This window comes from Oncorhynchus mykiss, chromosome 12 (assembly GCF_057628025.1).
Source record: "Oncorhynchus mykiss isolate SJ-2025 chromosome 12, ASM5762802v1, whole genome shotgun sequence".
Lineage (NCBI taxonomy): Eukaryota > Metazoa > Chordata > Actinopteri > Salmoniformes > Salmonidae > Oncorhynchus > Oncorhynchus mykiss.
In genome coordinates this window covers 36,738,646-36,763,774 of record NC_143033.1, presented here as the reverse complement: position 1 = coordinate 36,763,774, position 25,129 = coordinate 36,738,646, and the positions used below count along the sequence as shown (strand labels likewise).

Below are 25,129 nucleotides of genomic sequence, written 5' to 3'. Positions count from 1 at the left end.
CACACACTCACACGCTCACACACTCACACGTTTGTAAACGCGCACACTCACATGCATTCACATTCACACACCTCTCTCTAAACGCTCCATTGGGAACCTGACTGGGCCAACTCTCCCAGTGACATCCTGTAATGCACCGGCCATAAACGTCCATAAACAGATTGAGTGAAAGATCGATAAAGCCATTTTAGTTTTATTTCCAACTTCCCACATAATGTCCCTTCTGAAATTATTTTGTCAATGTGTTTCCATTACGTCTCCTTCGACCCTCCCAGTCCGCCAGTCTCCTGCTGATCAATCAGCGCCTTATGAAGCATGCAGCAGGATATATCACTAGTGTTTGGAGGCCTCATAAACATTCACTTAATGTCTTCCATAGCGACTGGTGGTGGGATAGAGGGAGGCGATGGAGAAGAGTATATGGGTAAAGGATGACAAATGTGAGACGTGTTTTTAAATAGCCTATGTAGCACAGTCTGTACAGACCGGGCCTCCCAGTGAAAGGTTATGTTGTTTATCCAGACATATCAGTAGGCATTACGGCTGCACCCACATTACATGGCCTGCGGGTCTTCCACATCAGTAGTATTTAGCTGGGATAGCACTGCTGCTGAGCTGATATCTGGATCTACTGCTGTATTTACACTAGGATGTTCAAGGGCCTTTCTTATGACAGCAGACCTGTATCTACACATAGGATCAATCAATGTTTAAATTACCTTTTGGCTATCATGATTGCATAGATGTATATCGATTGAGATGGGATAGATGTGCACATATTTTTTACATGTATTTAACCCCTCATTTTTGGAATGAAACATTCTAAGCCCTGTCTAAGCCGGGGGGGGGGGGGGGGGGGGGTCTTGCTTCCATTCAGTCACAAGAGCATTAGTGAGGTCGAGCACTGATGTTAGGCGATTAGGCCTGCTTCGCAATCCGCGTTCCAATTCCTCCCAAAGGTGTTCGATGGGGATGAGGTTAGGATTCTGTGCATGCCAGTCAAGTTCTTCTACTCTGATCTCCACAAACTATTTCTGTATGGACCTCGCTTTGTGCATGGGGGAAGGAAAGGGCCTTCCCCAAACTGTTGCCACAAAGTTGGAAGCATAGAATCGTCTAGAATGTCATTGTATGCTTTAACGGTAAGATTTCCCTTCACTGGAACAAAGGGGCCTTGCCCGAACCATGAAAAACAGTGCCAGACCATTATTCCCCCTCCACCAAACTGTACAGTTGACACTATGCATTCGGGCAGGTAGTGTTCTCCTGGCGTCCACCAAACCCAGATTAGTCTGTCAGACTGGCAGATGTTGAAGCGTGATTTATCACTCCAGAGAACTCGTTTACAGTGCTCCAGAGTCCAATGGTGGCGAGCTTTACACCACTCCAGCCGACTCTTGGCATTAGGCATGGTAATCTTAGGTTTTTGTGCGGCTGCTCGGCCATGGAAACCCATTTCATGAAGCTCCCGACAAACAGTTATTGTGCATGACGTTGCTTCCAGAGGCAGTTTAGAACTCAGTAGTGAGTGTTGCGACCGAGGACAGACAATTTTTACGTGCAACGCACTTCAGCATTCCCGCTGTCCTGTTCTGTGAGCTTGTGTGGCCTACCATTTCATGGCTGAGCCGTTGTTGATCCTTGACGTTTCCACTTCACAATAACAGCACTTACAGTTGTCCAGGGCAGCTCTAGACGAACTGACTTGTTGGAAAGGTGGCATCCTATGACAGTGCCACGTTTAAAGTCACTGAGCTCTTCAGTAAGGCCATTCAACTGACAATGTTTGTCTATAGAGATTGCATGCCTGTGTGCTCGATTTTATACACCTGTCAGCAACGGGTGTGGCTAAAATAGTCAAATTTACTAATTTGAAGGGGTGTCCACATAGTTTTGTATATATGGTGTATGTACCTCAATTACCTCATACCCCTTCATATTGACTCAGTACTAGTACCCTGTGTATATTGCCAAGTTATTGTTACTCATTGTGTATTTATTCCTTGTGTTATTATTTTTCTATTCATTCCTCGTGTTATTCTTTTTATATATATTTTTATTTTCTTACTATTTCTATTTAAAAAAAATCTGCATTGTTAGGAAGGGCCCGTAAGTAAGAATTTCACTGTTAGCCTACACCTGTTGTTTATGAAACATGTGACAAATACAATTTGATTTGATTTGTATATAGCCTCGTTATTGTTATTTATTGTACTATTTTCAATTTTTATTTGCAAACGTTCTTACTTTTTAACTCTGCATTGTTGGGAAAGGGGTTTGTAAGTAAGCATTTCATGGTAAAGTCTACACCTGTTGTATTCGTCATATGTGACAAATAAAATGTCATTTAATTTCCAATTAATGGAAACACCAGTGCAGCATCCATAAATAGGATTCCAGCAATAGTACTCAGAGAGAGCAAAATCCAGGTGGCCGAATGCAGGAAAATTGGAACTATATATCTGCCTTGGGTGCAGTGCCATTTAGCGGCAGAATTACATAAGTTTGTTTCCAAGGACCCGGTGGACCTTTTATAGTGAAAGTGGCTCTCGCTTCTGGAACAAAAGTGCACTTGAGTGTTGGGGAGAAGTAGGTTCTTGGACGTGATGTACAGTTGAAGAGTGCTCCAGGGATCCTCAGTAGTACACTAGATTGCAGATTATAATTAAATAAATGTAGCATCAGCCTCATTGTTGCAGTAAGTCAGACAGGGGTGGGATGGTTGCATTGGTGAAAGCGATGGGGAGGAGAAGAGCACACCCCACATATATTTTTTTTAAATTGTATACTATGGTATAAATATTATAGAATTCACTTTAGTGTTTCTGCAGACTTTACTGTAGTATTCACTGTAGTGTTTTTGAGGACCAAAGTAGGCAAAAACACTACAGTCAATACTGTTGTATTTACTGTAGTATACTATAGTATTTAAAGTTAACTAAAGTGTAACTACTGTAGTAAAAGAAAACCTTAGTAAATACTATAGTAATTAATGTAGTGTTTTTGCAGATTGTATAATACTGTAGTATTTACTATAGTGTTTTTGCGGACTGTAGTATACTTTAGTATTTACTGTAGTGTTTTGCATACATTACTGTAGTATTTACTATAGTGTTTTTGTTTTATCTTTTGACATGGAAATGGAGGCTTTTTCCTTCAGAAAACCTACTGGAGAAACAGTAAAATACCACATTTTCCATAACCTGTAGCTATATGAGACTGAGGGTCTGAACAGATAGTTCGGAGCTTCTACTCTTTTCTATAACCCGTTGGGAACACAATTTATGGACTATTCTTGGCATAGATTTCTCACTTATAGGTGGACAAATTGTGATATGGTGGAGGGGAATTGGCAGGGTATATGCAAATTAAATAGTGTAGTATTTACTAATCAAATCAAATCAAATCAAATGTATTTATATAGCCCTTCGTACATCAGCTGATATCTCAAAGTGCTGTACAGAAACACAGCCTAAAACCCCAAACAGTAAGCAATGCAGGTGTAGAAGCTATACTATAGTTAGATCCAAGTGAATTGTTTTTGTGGACTTTACTATAAAATTTACTACAGTGTTTTTTTTGTTGCGAATAATACTGTGGTAAATACTCCGATATTATTTGAAAAATAAACTGCAGTAAACACTACAACAGTCTATAGTATTTACTACACATGAGGGTTAAACAGCATGTAGTATAGTATTCTACAATTTACTATATAATTTAATAGTAAGTACTGTAGTATTCTATAGTAAACCATTTTTTCATGTGGGACTGCATCAAGAACATGGCTCAACAGGGACTGATAACTTGTAGATATTAAACGGGGAAATAGTTTGTTAGTAAAAGCAAGCAGTAAAGTATTTTAAGGAGACTACTACAGATGGCGTGAGAGTGATGTTTCATTTTTAATACACCAGAACATATTTATTTTGTAGCTGATCATTTTTGATGCACAATTGCAATCTGTTTACTGTATGTATTGATTTTCTATATACTTGTACATTAAGTACTATATTTGCAACGTCATGATTTCACTGTGGCTTTCAAGTAGTCTACTGTCATCTGGTCATCCGGTTTATAGCTACAAACTTCAGTGCTCACACCCGTAGCAGGCGCCTAGTATAGAGGGAGATGGAGCGGGATGGGAGAACAGAGTGTCAGTGGAGCCGATAACATCATCCTCTGCTACCAGGCCATTTGTCACCCAAGGAGCTACTGTAGCATGGAGCCGTACATGGAGCTGTGTAACACATCACTGTGCCTTGTGGTTAATCAAGCTCCGGGAAGCCACAGTCTGGAAGAGTGATATCACACTGATGAGTGTGTTTGTACAGTATATGTGTGTGTTTGTGTGTGTGTGTGTGTCTATGTGTGTGTGTCCGTGTATGTGTGTGTGTGTGTGTGTGTGTGTGTGTGTGTGTGTGTGTGTGTGTGTGTGTGTGTGTGTGTGTGTGTGTGTGTGTGTGTGTACGTGTGTCCTTGACCAGACCTTGGGAGGAACCATTAGAACAACAGGCCCATTGCAAGAGTAAAGTGAACAAGGAAAAAAGGACCGTCATTGTAAATCGAAAACCGATCTCATACTGCTGCAAAAGTCACCTAAAGATTCTCAGGCTTACATTTAAGTCCATTACCAATGCCATCCATGTTCCAAGATACCATTAGTTATCATGGATCAGTGGTGGATGCAGTTAGAAGCTATTTTCATTGGAAGCGAGGTATACATCAACACCTAGACCATCCTCCCTTTCACATATCCTTGACAGGAATTATATATCCTCAAAATGAGAAGAAAAACATTATACGTCTGTAATGCCAGTGACATACAGTACTGTGCCTTCAGAAAATATTCACACCCTTTTATGTTTTCCACAAATTTGTTGAGTTACAAATTGGGATTAAAATGGATTTAATTGTAATTTTTGGTTAACGATCTACACAAAACACTGTAATGACAAAGTGGAAGAACAATTCTAAAATAATAATAATTAATTAACAGGAAATTCATTCATATATTTTGATTAGACAAGTATTCAACCCCCTTAGTCAATACATATTAGAATCACCTTTGGCAGGGATTACAGCTGTGAGTCTTTTGGGTCTCTAAGAGCTTTGCATACCTGGATTGTACAATATCTTCCCATTATTCTATTTAAAATTCTTAAAGCTCTGTCAAGTTGGTTGTTGATCATTGCTGGACAGCCATTTTCAAGTCTTGGCATAGATTTTCAAGCAGATTTAAGTCCAAACTGTAATTAGTCCACTCAGGAACATTGAATGTTGTCGTGGTAAGTAACTCCAGTGTATATTTGGCCTTACATTTTAGGTTATTGTCCTGCTGAAAGGTGGATTTGTCTCCCAGTGTCTGTTGGAAAGCAGACTGAACCAGGTCTTCCTCTAGGACTTTGCCTGTGCTTAGCCCTATTCCATTTATTTTTATCCTAAAAAACTCCATAGTCCTTGCCGATGACAAGCATACCCATAACATGATGCAACCACCACCATGCTTAAAAATATGAAGAGTGATACTCGGGTGATGTGTTTGTTGTGTTGGATTTGCCCCCAAAATAATGCTTTGTATTCAGGACAAAAAAATTCATTTATTTGACACATTTTTTTGCAGTATTACCTTAGTGCCTTATTGCAAAAAGGATGCATGGTTTGGAATATTTGCTATTCTGTACAGGCTTCCTTCTTTTCATTCTGTCATTTAGGTTAGTATTGTGGAGTAACTACAATGTTGCTGATCCATCCTCAGCTCTCTCCTATCACAGCCATTTAACTCTGTAACTGGTAAAATCCCCAAATCATGGTGACATTCTTGAGCGGTAATGGTTGGGTGTATTGATAGACCATCCAAAGTGTAATGAATAACTTCACCATACTCAAAGGGATATTCATTGTCTGTTTTTTACTCAGCTACCAATAGGTACCCTTCTTTGCAAGGCATTGGAAAACCTCCCTGATCTTTATCGTTGAATCTATGCTTGAAATTGACTGCTCGACTGAGGGGCCTTATAGATAATTGTATGTGTCGGTTACAGAGATGGGGTAGTCATTCAAAAATTATGTTGAACACCATTATTGCACACAGAGTGAGTCCATGCAAATGATTATCTGACTTGTTGGGCAAATCTTTACTCCTAAAGTTATTTAGGCTTGTGATAACAAAGGGGTTGAATAGTTGTTATTGACTTAAGACATTTCAGCTTTTCATATTATAATATATATATATATATATATATATATATATATATATATATATATATATATATATATTTACATTATTCCACTTTGTCATTATGGTGTATTGTGTGTTGATCAGTGACACACAATCTAAGTGTAATCCATTTTAAATTCAGGCTGTAACAAAACAAAATGTGGAAAAAGTCAAGGGGTCTGAATACTTTCTGAAGCTCTGTATAAACAAGACTTGATAGGAAAACAATGCCTCCATGATTTTGCAAATGTCCTGCTGGAATCTCAAACACATCTTGTTTGTCAGAGACACTCATTGCTGTAAACCCTGAGATTGTACTGACTTCACGGTTACAATCTAATCTAGTTTTGTGACCTGTGGTGGGCTCGCTTTATGTGGACCGTGAAACCAAGCCCTAGGAAGAGGCCCGGGTAAAGCAGAGTGCAGAGGATATAACTCACTGGCTTTTATGGATTCTTTATCATCTACTTAGCATGGTCACCTGACAGAAATCCAATGGTCACTTTGCAAAGCACATTCCCCATTCATACCTGATCAAATGGTGAAATGTAGTCTCCCTCTCACGCCTTAAATAAATGTCATGTATGACACTCGTCACACAGTAAAACCCTGCTGCTCTTTATGATCTTCTTACTGAAAGCTGGAGCCACAAAGAGAGAGAGAGAGGAAGGGAGGAGGATAAACTGAGGAAGAGAATGAAGTGAAATGGATGAATGTCATCATATTCAGGAATGACTTGGCTATAATGTTGATGGTAATGCAGAAGGTGAAACATAAATAAAGTTTGGTTATCATTACTGTCATATTTCCATTACTCCATTACTATTTCTAGGAAAGGATATACAGTACTTCACAGTTCCAGGTCTCTCTCGCTCGCTCTCTCTCCCATACACTCTCTCACCATCTATCTATTCTCTCTCTTTATCTTTCTCTCTCACACTACTTCTCTCTCCCTCTTTTTTTTCTTACAGCAGACACAAGGTGCACTGAACCCTGGGAAGCACAAGGCATGAGGCCATAGACCACTGCAGCCCATGCGGACTACTGGACACCGATACAGAGTAGTGGATTCTAACAACAACCTAGAGCACCAGGACTGTAAGACAGTGACCCCAAATTAACCAGGTCAAAGGGGACCTGCTTTAGGGTTGTGACCCCATCATCAACAGTCTGGACCAGCACTGCCAGGTAGCCACCCACCATGAGTGGATGTGAACCTAGCCCGATACAGTAATTAGATACTGGCTGAGAGTGGAGGAAACTGAGGTCAGGTCAAGTGGCTCTCCAGCAGTCATACAATGTAATACACATCACAGCTGAAAGTCTGAAGACCATCATGATAGATACAGTAGACAGGAAGAAAATAAAGGCATGGTTGTTTGGCCACAGGGTGATATCTGTATCTGTATCATGCTCTCCTCATAAACCTGATATGAATTAAACATTTCCTATTTTTTTCTGACGGGTGTCATATTACGGACTAGGGATTGTAAAAATATTATGGAGTTGGCATTCTCTGCCCCATCTGTTAGATCAAGCATCTGGACTGGCGTAGTGATTACTCTCTGGGTGATGTGGTTAATGTGTGAAGAGACAGACACATCACTAATGGATGGGACTACTTTCTGCACGTTGCTTTTCTCAATCCACATTGATATCCCCCTGCGTAGCATCTAAAATGGGGTTTGCCACATCATCTGTGCAATTCTAATAACGTGGTGATTTTTATGTCTGCATGCAGTATGACATGATTTAGCGATAGTTTTGCATACCCTAGCGTACCTGTAGACTTCCAGCCATTGTGCTAACGCAAGTTAGCATTGGCTCACGCAACTACCTCTAACTTCTTTCCTACTGTACGCAGAGAGATAAAAAGGGCATCTGCCAGAATCTCGCAGTATCCCTTTCTTACCATATCTGTTTCCGAGCTCCTCCCTCATCAGTGTACTGATGTGGTTATTAAGTGTGCTATTCAATTTAAATTAGCCTCCACTGGAGTGAGTCAATGGGCTCTAATTGAGGCTAATCAATGAGCCTTTAATTATAACTATAACAAAAAAATAGCAGCAGGTAATGTCAGTATTTTGTGGACTCCTGCTAATTATGGTATGGGAGAGACAGGGGGATAGAGAGGGATGGGGGAAATATGGGAATACTCTATTGAGCATGCTCTTTAAAAATCTGGAATTCCCTGTTCAAAGCAGATTTGAATTACCACAACGGAGTGCTCCATTGTGTCCTTGCATTCCAGGCTAATTCATTATTTTCTCCCATTGTTTTTCCTGTGTAATTGATTACGTGTGGTTTCCTAGGGAAGACGATGGAGGATCGCTGTAGACTGCTCGTGGCACTTCTGTACTGTACTGGGCAGGCTCACGAGAATGTACAGTTGAAGTCGGAAGTTTTCATACACCTTAGCCAAACACATTTGAACTCAGTTTTTCACAATTCTCGACATGTAATCCTAGTAAACATTCCTTGTCTTAGGTCAGTTAGGATCACCACTTTATTTTAAGAACGTGAAATGTCAGAATAATAGTAGAGAGAATGATTTATTTCAGCTTTTATTTTTTTCATCACATTCCCAGTGGGTCAGAAGATTACATACACTCAATTAGTATTTGGTAGCAATGCCTTTAAATTGTTTAACTTGGGTCAAACGTTTCGGCTAGCCTTCCACTTGCTTCCCACAAAATGTTCGGTGAATTTCGGCCCATTCCTCCTGACAGAGCGGGTGTAACTGAGTCAGGTTTGTAGGCCTCCTTGCTCGCACATGCTTTTTCAGTTCTGCCCACACATTTTCTATAGGATTGAGGTCAGGGATTTGTGATGGCAACTCCAATACCTTGACTTCATTGTCCTTAAGCCATTTTGCCACAACTTTGGAAGTGTGCTTGGGGTCATTGTCCATTTGGAAGACCAATTTGCGACCAAGCTTTAACTTCCTCACTGATGTCTTGAGATGTTGCTTCAATATATCCACATAATCTTCCTGCCTGATGTGCATCAGTCCCTCCTGCAGCAAAGCACCCCCAAAACATGATGCTGCCACCCCCGTGCTTCATGGTTGGGATGGTGTTCTTCAGCTTGCAAGCCTCCCTTTTTCCTCCCAACATAACGATGGCCATTATGGCCAAACAGTTATATTTTTGTTTCATCAGACCAGAGGACATTTCTCCAAAAAGTACAATCTTTGTCCCCATGTGCAGTTGCAAACCGATGTCTGGCTTTTCTATGGCGGTTTTGGAGCAGTGGCTTCTTCCTTTCTGAGCAGCCTTTCAGGTTATGTCGATATAGGACTCATTTTACTGTGGATATAGAAACGTTTGTACTTGCTTCCTCCAGCATCTTCACAAGGTCCTTTGCTGTTGTTCTGGAATTGATTTGCACTTTTCGCACCAAAGTACGTTTATCCATAGGAAACAGAATGCATCTCCTTCCTGAGCGCTATGACTGCTGCGTGGTCCCATGGTGTTTATACTTGAGTACTATTGTTTGTAAAGATGACAGTGGTACCTTCAGGCATTTGGAAATTGCTCTGAAGGATGAACCAGACATGTGGAGGTCTACAATTTGTTTCTTGAGGTCTTGGCTGATTTCTTTTGATTTTCCTGTGTCAAGCAAAGACACAATGAGTTTGAAGGTAGGCCTTGAAATACATCCACAGGTACACCTCCAATTGACTCAAATTATGTCAATTAGCCTATCAGAAGCTTCTAAAGCCATGACATCATTTTCTGGAATTTTCTAAGCTGTTTAAAGGCACAGTCAACTTAGTGTATGTAAACTTCTGACCCACTGGAATTGTGATACAGTGAATTATAAGTGAAATAATTTGTCTGTTAACATTTGTTGGAAACATGACATGCACAAAACTATAGTTGGTCAACAAGAAATTTGTGGAGTGGTTGAAAAAGCAGTTTTAATGACTCCAACCTAATTGTATGTAAACTTCCGACTTCAACTGTATATGCAACGTACACTGCCATTTTGCCACAGCTCACTCTGTCTTAATTAAAGGTCTCCAGAGTGCACAGTGTGTGGTCTCGTGTACAGTATACAACCATTATGGTTCTTCAGGCTTCTGGCTTATTCAGTGACGTACAGTATTAATAATATTACTCACACAACCCGATTCTGCTCCACAATGGTGTATTAATAACCTTAAGTATATATAAATAATATCCGCCTTGTGAGGAACTTGCAAACGTTATGTAAAAGCAACAGTAAACAGTTCAACTCTGAATTGCATTACAACAATGTTGATATCATAATACAGTGCAGTCTCTCAGGGGTCTCTCATTGGACAATAATCCATGCATTCGGATGGGGGCATCACAAGGATCACAATCAAACTCACTTCCTCCAGTGCTCTTGTTAGAAATATTTCACTTTTGTTTTCCTCAAGTGTCAAGCTTTATATTTTAATTTCATTGCGTTCAGATGGACACAGTTACACTACGCCTACTGTGGATTTATATAGCAATGCTCAATTTGGAGACCGTCTTGAAAGAGTTGCAGATCACTGTAATCAAGTGTTACCCTGCAGCACTGATTGAGCCTTGTGTTACAAAGCGAGACACATACGAATGAAACAATTAAATTCATTTTTTGCCTCTGAAAGCCAATTTACAGCCACATTTAGGTCGCAGATTGCTTTTGCCATCAATCAAAGGCTGTATTCTTATCCCGAAGTTGCTTGTTATGTTCTCTGGATGCAGCACCTGTCGCTCTTGTGTAATAAAAAATACAATAATTTCAGGGAGTTGATTAGCTTTTTAGAGATCTTGATTTACTTCATATCACAGCTAGCACCAAATTGCAAAGTTAGCATGATTCCAAACACCTCCCATATTCCCCATTGGATCCTGGGGCTTCCTGGATCAGTTTTTACAGTAGATAGTGCAATACATGCCTAATGAATGCAGCGAAAGCTCTATCATAGATTTACAATGACCTCAGTTGGGCCAATTAAAGTTATATGCTCAGCATAATTATGCATTTTATTGGTTTGGACAAAAGCATTCATTTGGTAATGGCATGTGACAGTTTTATAGGAATCTGGCCTCACTTCATCCTGTCTGATGGACGGAATGACAGAGGGAAAGGGGTCAGCAGCAGCTTTCCCATGCCTGAGGTCATTGGCTATATTTATTGATTCACACAGCTGTTGTTTGGCATGGTTTGGAGCACACGCAGACAGGCATAGATGCACACACACATACACACGCATGCATAAACACATATACTGTATGCCTGCATGCCCAACCACACATATGCACAGAAACTTTTAGTACAACAGAGGCCTATTTAGAACTAAGAAGGCTTTTCGACTGACGACTGTGGTTGCCAAGGCATTTGATGAACCCTGTGGCCCTTGGCAGCCCCATCAAAAAGGGTCAGAGATAAATGTAGTAATTGAAGAAACATCACTACATTTCTTATCTTTCCCTACCCTCTCTCTCTCTCTATTCCTCCCTCCCTCTCTCTCTCTGTACCCCTCCCTCTCTGTCTCTCTGTACCACTCCCTCCCTCTCTCTCTGCATCCCTGTGCTTAGTGGAAGGGAAGAGAAAGGGGAAAACTAGTCAGTTGCACAACTGAATGCATTCAACCAAAATATAGCTGAGTTGAATACGGTAATGAACTCTGGCTGAGGAGCTCTGGGGGGGAAATAAATGTAGATGAGGGTTGTGAGTAATTGCTGCCTTGGGAGGGATGTTCAGAGATGATCAAATGCACGGAAAACAACCTGAAAATGTTCACCCTTTTTCTACGAATGTGAATGAATGATTGAAATGATTGGATTTGTGTTTTCTACATATTTTTGATTACCTTACTCAGATAGTGTAACAATATTATACAACATAAAAGTGACAGAATCTGCTCTTGTTCCAAAAAATTTGATGATTTCTCCATATCGGAATAATACAGATTCACTCATCGTCCCTTATAGAAAACTTAGACGCAGTCTTTAAATGTGAGTTGTCAATTATTATTTTCTCTGTGATGATTGTTCATTCAATTGCTGACTAGCCGTCAAAGGGCAGCTATTTCTTGCTAAATTTCAATTAACTGTAAAATGATTACATCCAAAATATCACCACACTTAAAGATGGCGAGCAGTCAAGTTTAAAAGTCCAGTTCAATAAATTGCTAGTAGACTTTTGAGTACAATGCAGTGTCTGATCCAGTAACCTACCTGTCACCCGTAGCCTCTCTGCTCCCACCACCACCTCCTGATCATCAGCAGAGAACAGCAGCTTCCCTGTGCTAGATTTCACTTCCAACATCTTCCCTCGAGCATGCACTCCACTGGATCCTGGACAGAGCAAAAGGTGTCAGGAAAAGTCAGTGAAGTTCTAGTTTAACAGGTAGCTGCTATATGAAAAACCAAGAAAGACAGCTTGATTTATGCAATGAGACAATAACTGAACTATAACTACAGTCAAATATTTCAAGAGTAAAAAGTAAGTAAATCAGATCAAAATATAGAATAAACGCAGCCCGACACCAAAACAAACAGCAGAGAAAAAACAACTCCTTTACTTGGATGATCCTGAAATGGTTTCATGTCGTGGGGAGAAACAAGCGATCTGAGCAGAGGGCGACTGACACGTCATGAAAACAATTGATTCTGCTTCGCTGTGTCTGGAGTGGAGTCTCTAGCATACCGTATTCCTATTGCTCACTGATCCACTCAACATCTTTGCACGATAATCAACAGCCAGAAGACAAATGTCACTGCAGTTTACCATGGGAGTAGTGTTTGTCTGTAGCTGTTCATGGATCGAAATGTTTGTTTGGAACAAAAGAGAACTCTCATCCATGTCAATGGATTTTCATTGCTTTGTACGGTGTCCATATTAGGACAAACCCTCCATGGATGTGTGACTGTCACCGATCGTGTTGCATGATATTACCTGCAATAAGTTGTGTGACCAGCTGATTCTTCCCATTGAGGATATTGATGGACACATTTTTGGAGGATTGCAGTAACAGTGGGCTACCCTGCGGAGACAAAGCAAGTAAACAAACAATGCAGTTCACAAAAACACAAACCCAACGATAGTGACCCTAGTGCTCAGTGTGAGTGTGTAACTAGGACTGTATGTTTTACAGATCATTTCCATTAGCCCACAAGTCAAGAGCCCATCTGAAATGCAAATCACGTCTGAACCCTGGATCTGTCTTACGTGCCAGAGTAATCTTGCAGGCTTCAGTCAAGTTCTTAATTAAAGATAGTAGGCAGCTATTGTGTTGCGCTTAAAGCCGGCAAGATAATGCATCTCATGTATGTTAGAGATAATATTATGGCCCTTCATGCTTATCAAGGTTCCTTTCAGCTAAGCAGTACAGGAAATAAACAAAATATTGATATTCCTGAATAGACATACGTCACTTTAACAATGTGGTTGAGCACATGAGATTCGAATTAAGAGGTTATGTCATATTGTTCTTTTAGTATATTAGGCCCCACTGGCACAAGCAGGAATGGTTCTTGTTCTGCTGCGATTCATGGAATTGGAATTTCTAGCCTCCCAGACTCTTTCTCCTGCTACAGTGTGTATCCCTAGGACCTGCTTTCATGTACACTGATTGTGCCGCCTCTCGTCCCTATTAATGGTTTGTTCCACAAAATGAGTGCCTTTTGCATCCCTTTGATATTTTAAGTAGAAATTGTGCACACATATTGTATTTTAAAAGCCTGTTTTATTAAATGAAGTGTCCTTTAATATACCATAAAACTTCAATTAAACGCCTATCCCTTTTAATAGCCCGGCATCGAAACACATTTCAGCAAATAAACACTGGGTCTAAATGAATTGTTTACGAGTGAACTTCAGTGAGTACTGCAAAGATTGAAAAAGAGGATAAAGGAGAGCAACATCCTTGCCATGGATGAGACAGCAGTGTTGCACATGACAGAATGGGATTTATGGCTGGTTTAAGATGAAATCGTCAACCCTTTTACTTTACTTGGCAATAAAACCTTTCAGAGTCATAGTTTTGATGGTTTCACCCTTAATATCACTGCCGTCCACTCACCAATTGCATTCCTGAAAACTGCCATTTACACATGACAGCATAAGCTACAAAAGATATAATTGGTTTAGGGCTTTATGGGCGGGAACTTTATTTTTTACTTCACCCAAAAGTCAGTATGTGAAGTGCTATTTTGACACTTTCAAAATGCAAATAAGTTAGATCAGTTTAGGTAATACATTTGTTCAATTGTTTATGACAATGTTTAATCAATATTGTCACATGAAAGACAAAATTATTTTGTTGAAAAGTCTATTTACAGTCCTGACTAAATTGCAGCTTGGCGTTCGCTACTGGTAGCTGTGAGGTAGCAGCTAATATTAATTTGTTCTAACTAGCTATCCTCTTCCTCTGTTTCTGAATTAATTTATGTATATTTATTTTTCTAGCTAGCAAAATGTGTGAGCTAGATTTTGTTTGTGTACTGCCATGATTCGATAACATAACTAAGTGTGTCACTACTATTGGCTAGTAAAATCTAGCCAGTTGGACAATGATAGCTGCAAACTAAAACTGTCGATAGAGACAGGGAAGATAATTAACTTTCTGTTTCATCTGCTGCTGGCTTGCTAGCTAATGTTGACTCAAATGTGTTTTTCCACATGTAATTGATAAAACTGGATTTTTATTCTATAATGAATGTAATTGTGTCAATGTGACAAAATCCTCTCTGAATATAGCTAGCTACCATGTAAAATATGGCTACTAGACAACAGTAGAAGCTATCTATGCTCCAACTTCAGTCTAACAGGTTTTCTGATATGGTTTTCCTGTCTGGCAGAGATATATTTCTATGATTGTACTGTTAGCTCCTGGTAGTTAGCTAGCTATATTACAGAAATGACTCAATCCTAAATTAACTAGATAGGATGGAATACTTTGAGTTTCGTCCACTATGACTGTTTCTGATCAGGTGATGGCTTAACCATGTGTGATGGATGAACCTATCCAACCACAAGCAAAGAAAGTGTTTCCTGTAAGTCAGATAATTCTGGTTAGCCTACAGCCCTTTAGTGACTCAAAAAGTTTTTATAGTATGTGTTATGGATTTATGAAACAATAAATAATTATTTTTCCCACACAGAAAATCAACATTTGGCTAGCCAGGTCCCAGATCTGTTTATGATGTCTTGCCATCTCCTATTGTATGATTGTTTTCATGCCATATTACCATAGAAGTTGGCTATAAATAAAACATCAAGCTAACAATTTCCTAATTGTCAGAACAGAACGAGTGAAACTTTAATGTACTGGAGGCCAACTCTAGTAATCATAGGGTTTGTTGCAAGAAAGATACCAAGGAGAATAGGAAGTGGTTTGTTTGTGTAGCACCTGAATGAGAGGGAAAACGTTCATGGATCTTTGGGGACTGAAATTGTTTTAGGTTGTGGTACTCCAGTTAGTATTAATCATTGTGGACATAAATAAATAAAGGTAACTATCAAAGATGTCTACACTGACACCCTGTCTAGGAAATAGGCTTCCATTTGGAATGCAGCCCATTGAAAGATTATCAACTATTTTTCCTCCTGTGCAGGGTGAACCTGGAGTTGTCCTACACTAAGTTGACAGAGGAGCTGGGTTGTGTGAGAGCTCTGGCTATCGAACAGATCCCGAAGAAGGCATCCCATGAGCTAATGGGTCAGTATGTCCCAAACACATTATGCAAATATTAAAGATTACACTCCATATTGAGTGGCGTAGCAGTAAGTCGTCCTGTCGTGTCCCTTGTATATATCGTTTCTTTTTCGTTTTTTTACATATTTTTCTAAGCATATCTCTTTAAAAACATTTTGCTAAACCTAAGCTTCCAATACTCTCCTGCAACCCACCTCACCCAATGTAGCTATTTTTCCTAAAGTATTTATATTTACTTCGGAACCCCTCAACTGAAGCTAGCCAGCTAACCACCAGCTGTGCTAGCGGTCTTCAGCTAACCGGTCATCAGCTAACCTTTAGCTCGGAAAGCCTCGCCAGTTCGAACAACGCAACTCTAACCAGAGCACAACGGACCTATTTATTTTTTTCATCCCCGGATTCATCCCCGGATTCCCACCGCAAACGGAACATTTCTCAGCTGGATCTTCACAACTAGCTATCTAGCTAAACCGCAACCCCGGATGATTGCTCCTGGCTAGCGTTTCCACCCACTTAGCTTGAAGCTAGCCCGGCCAGTGCACCTGTGCTACCGCCGTAGCATACTACTGGGCTACACGACCGGTCTATCGATGTCACCGCATGAAGAGGAATAAACAGACTCACCCCATCGCGACGTCCCCAAAAGGCTAACTCTCTAGCCCTCGCTATCTCCCTGCTTGCTAATTAGGCCTGCTAACTGCTAGCTTGTCCAGCTCCGGTCCGCTAACTGCTACCTTGTTTAGCCCGGGCCTACAAACTGTTAGCTTGTTAGCACAGGCCTGCTAACCGTCTGAATCGCCGCGTCCCAAACACTCACTGGATCCATTTTTACTTTCTATTTCTTTTTGATTTTTAACTTGTTTATACCTTCCGGAAACCTGCCTCACCCAATGTGATACGGAATCGCTATTATTTTTAATTTTTAGTACACACTCAAGAACCCCCAGAAGCTAACTAGCTACAAGCTATTTAGTCATTGTTAGTTTTTTTAACCTGGATAACACTCGCCAGTCCAGCTTCCCTGCCCCATCCACCGCTGCCCCCTGGACACTGATCTCTTGGCTACATAGCTGATGCACGCTGGACTGTCCATTAATCACGGTACTCCATTCTGCTTGTTTGTTTTATCTGTTGGCCCCGTTGCCTAGTCAACGCCATTTTACCTGCTGTTGTTGTGCTAGCTGATTAGCTGTTGTCTCACCTACTGTTTAGCTAGCTTTCCCAACTCAACGCCTGTGATTACTGTATGCCTCGCTGTATGTCTCTCTCAAGTGTCAATATGCCTTGTATACTGTTGTTCAGGTTAGTTATCATTGTTTTAGTTCACAATGGAGCCCCTAGTTTCACTCTTCATACCCCTGATAACTCCTTTGTCCCACCTCCCACACATGCGGTGACCTCACCCATTACAACCAGCATGTCCAGAGATACAACCTCTCTCATCATCACCCAGTGCCTGGGCTTACCTCCGCTGTACCCGCACCCCACCATACCCCTGTCTGCGCATTATGCCCTGAATATATTCTACCATGCCCAGAAACCTGCTCCTCTTATTCTCTGTCCCCAACGCTCTAGGCGACCAGTTTTGATAGCCTTTAGCCGCACTCTCATACTACTCCTTCTCTGTTCCGCGGGTGATGTGGAGGTAAACCCAGGCCCTGCATGTCCCCAGTCACCCTCATTTGTTGACTTCTGTGATCGAAAAAGCCTTGGTTTCATGCATGTCAACATCAGAAGCCTCCTCCCTAAGTTTGTTTTACTCACTGCTCTAGCACACTCTGCTAACCCTTATGTCCTCCAGCTGTGTCTGAATCCTGGCTCAGGAAGGCCACCAAAAATTCAGAGATTTCCATACCCAACTATAACATCTTCCGTCAAGATAGAACTGCCAAAGGGGGAGGAGTTGCAGTCTACTGCAGAGATAGCCTGCAAAGTAATGTCATACTTTCCAGGTCCATACCCAAACAGTTCGAACTACTAATTTTGAAAATTACTCTCTCCAGAAATAAGTCTCTCACTGTTGCCGCCTGCTACCGGCCTCCCTCAGCTCCCAGCTGTGCCCTGGACACCATTTGTGAATTGATCGCCCCCCATCTAGCTTCAGAGTTTGTTCTGTTAGGTGACCTAAACTGGGATATGCTTAACACCCCGGCAGTCCTACAATCTAAGCTAGATGCCCTCAATCTCACACAAATCATCAAGGAACCCACCAGGTACAACCCTAACTCTGTAAACAAGGGCACCCTCATAGACGTCATCCTGACCAACTGGCCCTCCAAATACACCTCCGCTGTCTTCAACCAGGATCTCAGCGATCACTGCCTCATTGCCTGTATCCGCTACGGAGCCGCAGTCAAACGACCACCCCTCATCACTGTCAAACGCTCCCTAAAACACTTCTGTGAGCAGGCCTTTCTAATCGACCTGGCCCGGGTATCATGGAAGGACATTGACCTCATCCCGTCAGTTGAGGATGCCTGGTCATTCTTTAAAAGTAACTTCCTCACCATTTTAGATAAGCATGCTCCGTTCAAAAAATGCAGAACTAAGAACAGATACAGCCCTTGGTTCACCCCAGACCTGACTGCCCTCGACCAGCACAAAAACATCCTGTGGCGGACTGCAATAGCATCGAATAGTCCCCGTGATATGCAACTGTTCAGGGAAGTCCGGAACCAATACACGCAGTCAGTCAGGAAAGCTAAGGCCAGCTTCTTCAGGCAGAAGTTTGCATCCTGTAGCTCCAACTCCAAAAAGTTCTGGGACACTGTGAAGTCAATGGAGAACAAGAGCACCTCCTCCCAGCTGCCCACTGCACTGAGGCTAGGTAACACGGTCACCACCGATAAATCCATGATTATCGAAAACTTCAATGAGCATTTCTCAACGGCTCAACGGAGGGCATGCTGTCCGGTCCTCTGGCAGTCTCTATGGGGGTGCCACAGGGTTCAATTCTCGGGCCGACTCTTTTCTCTGTATACATCAATGATGTTGCTCTTGCTGCGGGCGATTCCCTGATCCACCTCTACGCAGACGACACGATTCTATATACTTTCGGCCAGTCATTGGACACTGTGCTATCTAACCTCCAAACAAGCTTCAATGCCATACAACACTCCTTCCATGGCCTCCGACTGCTCTTAAACGCTAGTAAAACCAAATGCATGCTTTTCAACCGATCGCTGCCTGCACCCGCATGCCCGCCTAGCATCACCACCCTGGATGGTTCCGACCTAGAATATGTGGACATCTATAAGTACCTAGGTGTCTGGCTAGACTGCAAACTCTCCTTCCAGACTCATATCAAACATCTCCAATCGAAAATCAAATCAAGAGTCGGCTTTCTATTCCGCAACAAAGCCTCTTTCACTCACGCCGCCAAGCTTACCCTAGTAAAACTGACTATCCTACCGATCCTCGACTTCGGCGATGTCATCTACAAAATGGCTTCCAACACTCTACTCAGCAAACTGGATGCAGTCTATCACAGTGCCATCCGTTTTGTCACTAAAGCACCTTATACCACCCACCACTGCGACTTGTATGCGCTAGTCGGCTGGCCCTCGCTACATATTCGTCGCCAGACCCACTGGCTCCAGGTCATCTACAAGTCCATGCTAGGTAAAGCTCCGCCTTATCTCAGCTCACTGGTCACGATGGCAACACCCATCCGTAGCACGCGCTCCAGCAGGTGTATCTCACTGATCATCCCTAAAGCCAACACCTCATTTAGCCGCCTTTCGTTCCAGTACTCTGCTGCCTGTGACTGGAACGAATTGCAAAAATCGCTGAAGTTGGAGACTTTTATCTCCCTCACCAACTTCAAACATCAGCTATCTGAGCAGCTAACCGATCGCTGCAGCTGTACATAGTCTATTGGTAAATAGCCCACCCATTTTCACCTACCTCATCCCCATACTGTTTTTATTTATTTATTTTTCTGCTCTTTTGCACACCAATATCTCTACCTGTACATGACCATCTGATCATTTATCACTCCAGTGTTAATCTGCAAAATTGTAATTATTCGCCTACCTCATGCCTTTTGCACACATTGTATATAGACTCCCCCTTTGTTTTCTACTGTGTTATTGACTTGTTAATTGTTTACTCCATGTGTAACTCTGTGTTGTCTGCTCATACTGCTATGCTTTATCTTGGCCAGGTCGCAGTTGCAAATGAGAACTTGTTCTCAACTAGCCTACCTGGTTAAATAAAGGTGAAATAAAAAAAAATAAAAAATAAAATAGAGTACCCTTGTGAAACCAGATTGACTACTGTGCTCACACTGGCTTCACTTCACTTGCAGAGAAACAGAATGTGAGCTTGCAAGATCAGACTTGTTTAGGTAGGTTATATAAATACAGTAAGCTTGATGCCATGCGAACTGATGCTTCACCCCCCCTTCTAGGTCTAAGAAACTCCCCAGCTTCCCAGCATCGCTCCCTGGCCTCTAAACACCCCTCCCCTCCCCTCCCCAGACCACCTCCACCATCACCTCTCCCCTTCCTTCTGGCCCTGCCTCCTATTCCTGCCGGCCAATCACCCACCGCTTCCAGTTCCTCCACAGCTACTCTGACATAGTCGACTCCTCTGCCCATCAAAGGACACAGCCATGGCTCCTCCATGACCCTCTCCTGCAATGCCCTCACCCTTGCATGTTTTTTTTTCCTTATACCAAACTTCCTGGATGCCAGCATGTTTAATTCATGACTCTTATGGCCTTGCAGATGTAAATGACTTGTGAAGACTGTAAAATAATGTTGGGCTTTTAAATTGTTCCCCTTCTGACTGTTCACGTGATAGGCTATATGCCTAGTGTAATGGATGTACAGAAGAAATTGAAGTTGTAAAAGCCAATTATTGTTATTATATTGCTTATTCTAATCATATTATGTAATATCAGATACATTCTGATGGCAATATCCCTGAGATGAATGTTGTTTATAATGTTATTAAGTGTTATGTGAGACCTGAACGTGGCATAAATTATTCAAATTTTCTTTCATGCTACACTTCTCAAAAGGCACCCAATTGGTGGAACAACCCTAATACAGTATACTATGTGGGAGAGGGAGAAGAATTGCTGAAGAGAGAGAGCGAGAGAGGAACAAGAGAGAGATGGAGGGAAAAAGCAGTAGAGAGGATCCTTGCTTAGGGTTTTCTATCTCTTTCTCTTTATCTCCTTTGGATCAGACAATTGTCTTCTCCCATTTCTCACCTCTATCGATAATTACTATTCCGCTCACCTCCGCCGTTGTTGGCCAGCTCTCTCTCTCTCTCTCTCTCTCTCTGTTGGTGCTAGACAGATGAGATAAAGCATGTGGCTCTGCACATTATCAAACTATCAATCCATTGCATGCTCTGTGGTATTATTACTGCCAGGCAGAGGGTGAGGGAATGTCTATCGCTCCATCTCCTATGACATCGCCTCTCTCTGATACTACTCTCCCTCTTTTGTAAACCTTTGGCAAATATGACCATAACTCTATCCTCCTGATCTCTGCTTACAAGCAAAAACTTAAACAAGAAGTTCCAGTGAAGCGCTCAGTACATAAGTGGTCTGATGAAGAGGATGCTAAGCTACAAGACTATTTCGCTAACACATATTGGAATATGTTCCGGGATTCATCCGGGATTCATCCGATGTCATTGAGGAGTTTACCACATCAGTCACCGGCTTTAAGTGCATTGACACTGTAGTTCCCACAGTGACAGTACGTACATATCCCAACCAGAAGCCATGGATTAATCCGGACATTTATAAGAAATCCTTCTATGCCTTCTGACAAACCATCAAACCGGCAAGCGTCAATACAGGACTAAGATCGAATTCTACTACACCGGCTCTGACACTTGTTGGATTTGACAGGGCTTGCAAACCATCATGGGAAAACCAGCCGAGAGCTTCCCAGCAAAGTGAGCCTACCAGACTAAATGCCTTCTATGGTCGCTTCGAGCAAAGCAACAATGAACAATGCTTGAGAGCACCAGCTGTTCTGGATGACTGTGTGATTATGCTGAGTAAGACCTTTAAACAGGTTAACATTCACAAGTCATCAGGGCCAGATGGATTAACAGGATGCGTTTTGACCAGCTGGCAAGTGTCTTCACTGACATTTTCAACCTCTCCCTGACCAAGTCTGTAATACCTACATGTTTCAAGCAGACCAACATCATCTCTGTGCCCATGAATGCCAAGGTAAGCTGTCTAAATGACTACTGCCCCGTAGCGCTCACATCCGTAGCCATGCAATGTTTTGAAAGGCTGGTCTTGGCTCACATCAACACCATCATCCCAGAATCCCTTGACCAACTTTAATTCGCATTTCCCGCCCAAACACATCCACACATCTCTATTGCACTCCACACTGCCTGTTCCCACCTGGACAAAAGGAACAACTATGTGAGAATGCTGTTCATAGACTACATCTCAGCGTTCAACACCATAGTGCCCTCCAAGGTCATCACTAAGCTAAGGTCCCTGGGACTGACCACCTCCCTCTGCAACTGGATCCTGTACTTCCTGATGGGCTGCCCCCAGGTGGTGAGGGTAGGTGACAACACATCCGCCATGTTGACCATCAACACGGGGCCCCCTGTAGCGGTGCATGCTTAGTCCACTCCTGTACTCCCTGTTCATCCACGACTGTGTGATGTTAGGACTAAAACCACATCAATGGGGCTAAAGTGGAGCGCGTCCAGAGCTTTAAGTTCCTCAGTGTCCACTTTGCTAAGGACCTATCATTGTCCAAACCCACCAACATAGTCGTTAAGAGGGCACAACAATGCCTCATCCCCCTCAGGAGGCTGAAAAGATTTGACATGGGCCCTCAGATCCTCCAAAAATTCTACAGCTGTACCATTGAGAGCATTTTGACTGGCTGCATCACCGCTTGGTATGGCAACTGATCGGCATTCGACCGCAAGGCGCTACAGAGTGTAGTACGTACGGCCCAGTACATCACTGGGGCCGAACTCCCAACAATCCAGGACCTCTATAGAAGGTGGTATTAGAGGAAGGCCCTAAAAATTGTCAAAACTCCAGCCACCCAAGTCATAGACTGTTCTCTGTACTACTGCATGCCAAACGGTACCAGAGCGCTAAGTCTGGCACCAAAAGGCTCCTGAATAGCCACCCACAAGCTATAAAACTGCTAAATAGTTAACCAAATAGCTACCCGGACAATCTGCATTGACTCTATGGACACACTGGACTCTACCCACACATACTTACACTGACACTCCAACACACACACACACACACACACACACACACACACACACACACATATGCTGCTGCTACCGTCTATTATCTATCCTGACACTCCAACACACACACACACACACACACACACACACACACACACACACACACACACACACACACATATGCTGCTGCTACCGTCTATTATCTATCCTGTTACCTAGTCACTTTACCCATACCTACCTCAATTTCCTTGTTGCCTGCACATCGGCCCTATGTATATAGAGTACCACAGTATGAGTCATAATAAACATAAAACCAAGTGGTCAAATAAGGAAATGGTTCCAATCATTTTTCCAGGTGACTTTAATCAATATATTTGCTTGTTTTGACCCTCCAAAAATTAAATGCTAATTAGCTGCTAATGTGGCTATCATAGAAAACTACAAATGCCATGATGATCTGGACGAGACTGCTGAATCAAGGCAAAAGTAAGAATCTCTGGATTCTTCATTTAGTAATGAATAAATTGGCAAAATGTCTTTAAATTGACAATTCTGTGAGCTGTCTTGTGCAAGTTTTAAATTGACACAATACCTGTGAGCAAAGGTGTTAGCTAGAGATTACGTGCCGGATCTTCCAAGGATTTGTAGTCTGAGAGTGAAAAGAGCCGAATATATTGATAAAAGCCACCCTGTCTGAGAGAGATTTACATAGTTATCAAAATGCCTACATGAAACACAGCCCTTATTTTAAGTGTTTCTAAAATTCCTTATGGGAAAAATAAATGGTGGAAAAACGATTGGAGCCATTTCCCTGTTTGACCGCTAGGTTTTATGGGTATTACAATACCTCCATTGTGGGGCTATAGAGCCAAACTATCATTGCTCATTGTGTATTTACTCCTCGTGTTACAATTATTATTTTTTTTATTGTATTCTGCATTGTTGGGAAGGGTAGTAAGTAATAATTTCACTTTGACTCAACTCCTGTTGTTTACGAAGCATATGACAATCAAAATGTTATTTAGTGGTGGAAGTGTCATTGGCAGTACTTACTGGTCTGGACTGAATTTCTTTAGCATACAGAGGTTGAAGAAACTCAGAGTCCCCCTCCAGTTTCAGGCCCTTCTCCGTTATTCTTAAATTGCCCATACCATCCTGTAGAGAAAGAGAAAAGGAATAGGATATGGTCAAAATTTAAGTATGAGTTGAGGGAGTTCCATCTGCTGATGAAGCAAAGACATAAATAATAAATGTGTAATACAAAATTGGTACTAATGCACACATATCATGAATTCATCTCATCCATACTTCATTGGACATAAACATATTGATATAGGCATAAATCAACTAGCTACAGTAATGGCGTGAATACCACAATATCAAGCACTGAATATTGGAATAGTGTTCACAAAGCCCCTATCTGTTTCTCTGTGTTACTGAACCATGTCAGACTAAAGGATATCAAGCAATGATGAGCAGAGCTTTGGAGAACAGAGCTTCCCCTGGTCAATAAATAAGCATGGTGGATCACTGTAAAGATGATATACTTGTCTGATAAGACAAGTATATCTATTCCTCCATGTGATCATCAGGAGAAACCAAGCCTCTTTTTTTTCACCATACTTGATCCTGAGTTCTGAGGAGCATTACCAAATGGAGATCAAGACCCGTGCAATCCCTCTGGATCTGAATGCTTTAAAACACCTTCTGACAATCCCTCCTCTCTCCGTCTGCCCACCTCTTTCTACCTTCTCTATTCCAATTCTGACAAGATAGTGAGAAATGTAAAGTGAGATCTGAACGTGGCTTGAATATGTATATATCTATCCTGTGGATCGGCAAACCATATGAGATGATATAGCTGATAAATGTAAGCAGCATAGACACTTTGAAGAAGGCAAAAGTCTATGTGATGACTAGATATATATTTTTTGCCACTCTGCAGTATGTCCACCTTCCCACTATGGAGGAAAGTGACTGTCCTCATCATCAGATTCAGCCATTGATTTACATCA

The 25,129-nt window shown here is 41.8% G+C and overlaps 1 protein-coding gene across 4 annotated transcripts in view; it reads right to left on the bottom strand.

Moving 5' to 3' along the window:
* Positions 1-25,129, bottom strand: part of LOC110537515 (delta-sarcoglycan) — a 345,704-nt gene that overhangs the window by 43,020 nt on the left and 277,555 nt on the right. For all 4 annotated transcript variants that reach the window (XM_021623618.3, XM_090192384.1, XM_021623616.3 and 1 more), the window contains exons 3-5: positions 24,168-24,269; positions 13,142-13,229; positions 12,421-12,540 (exon numbers count right to left, since the gene is read on the bottom strand). In XM_021623618.3, coding sequence (XP_021479293.1) covers positions 12,421-12,540; positions 13,142-13,229; positions 24,168-24,269 — 310 coding nt within the window. The remainder of the gene's footprint in view (positions 1-12,420; positions 12,541-13,141; positions 13,230-24,167; positions 24,270-25,129) is intronic.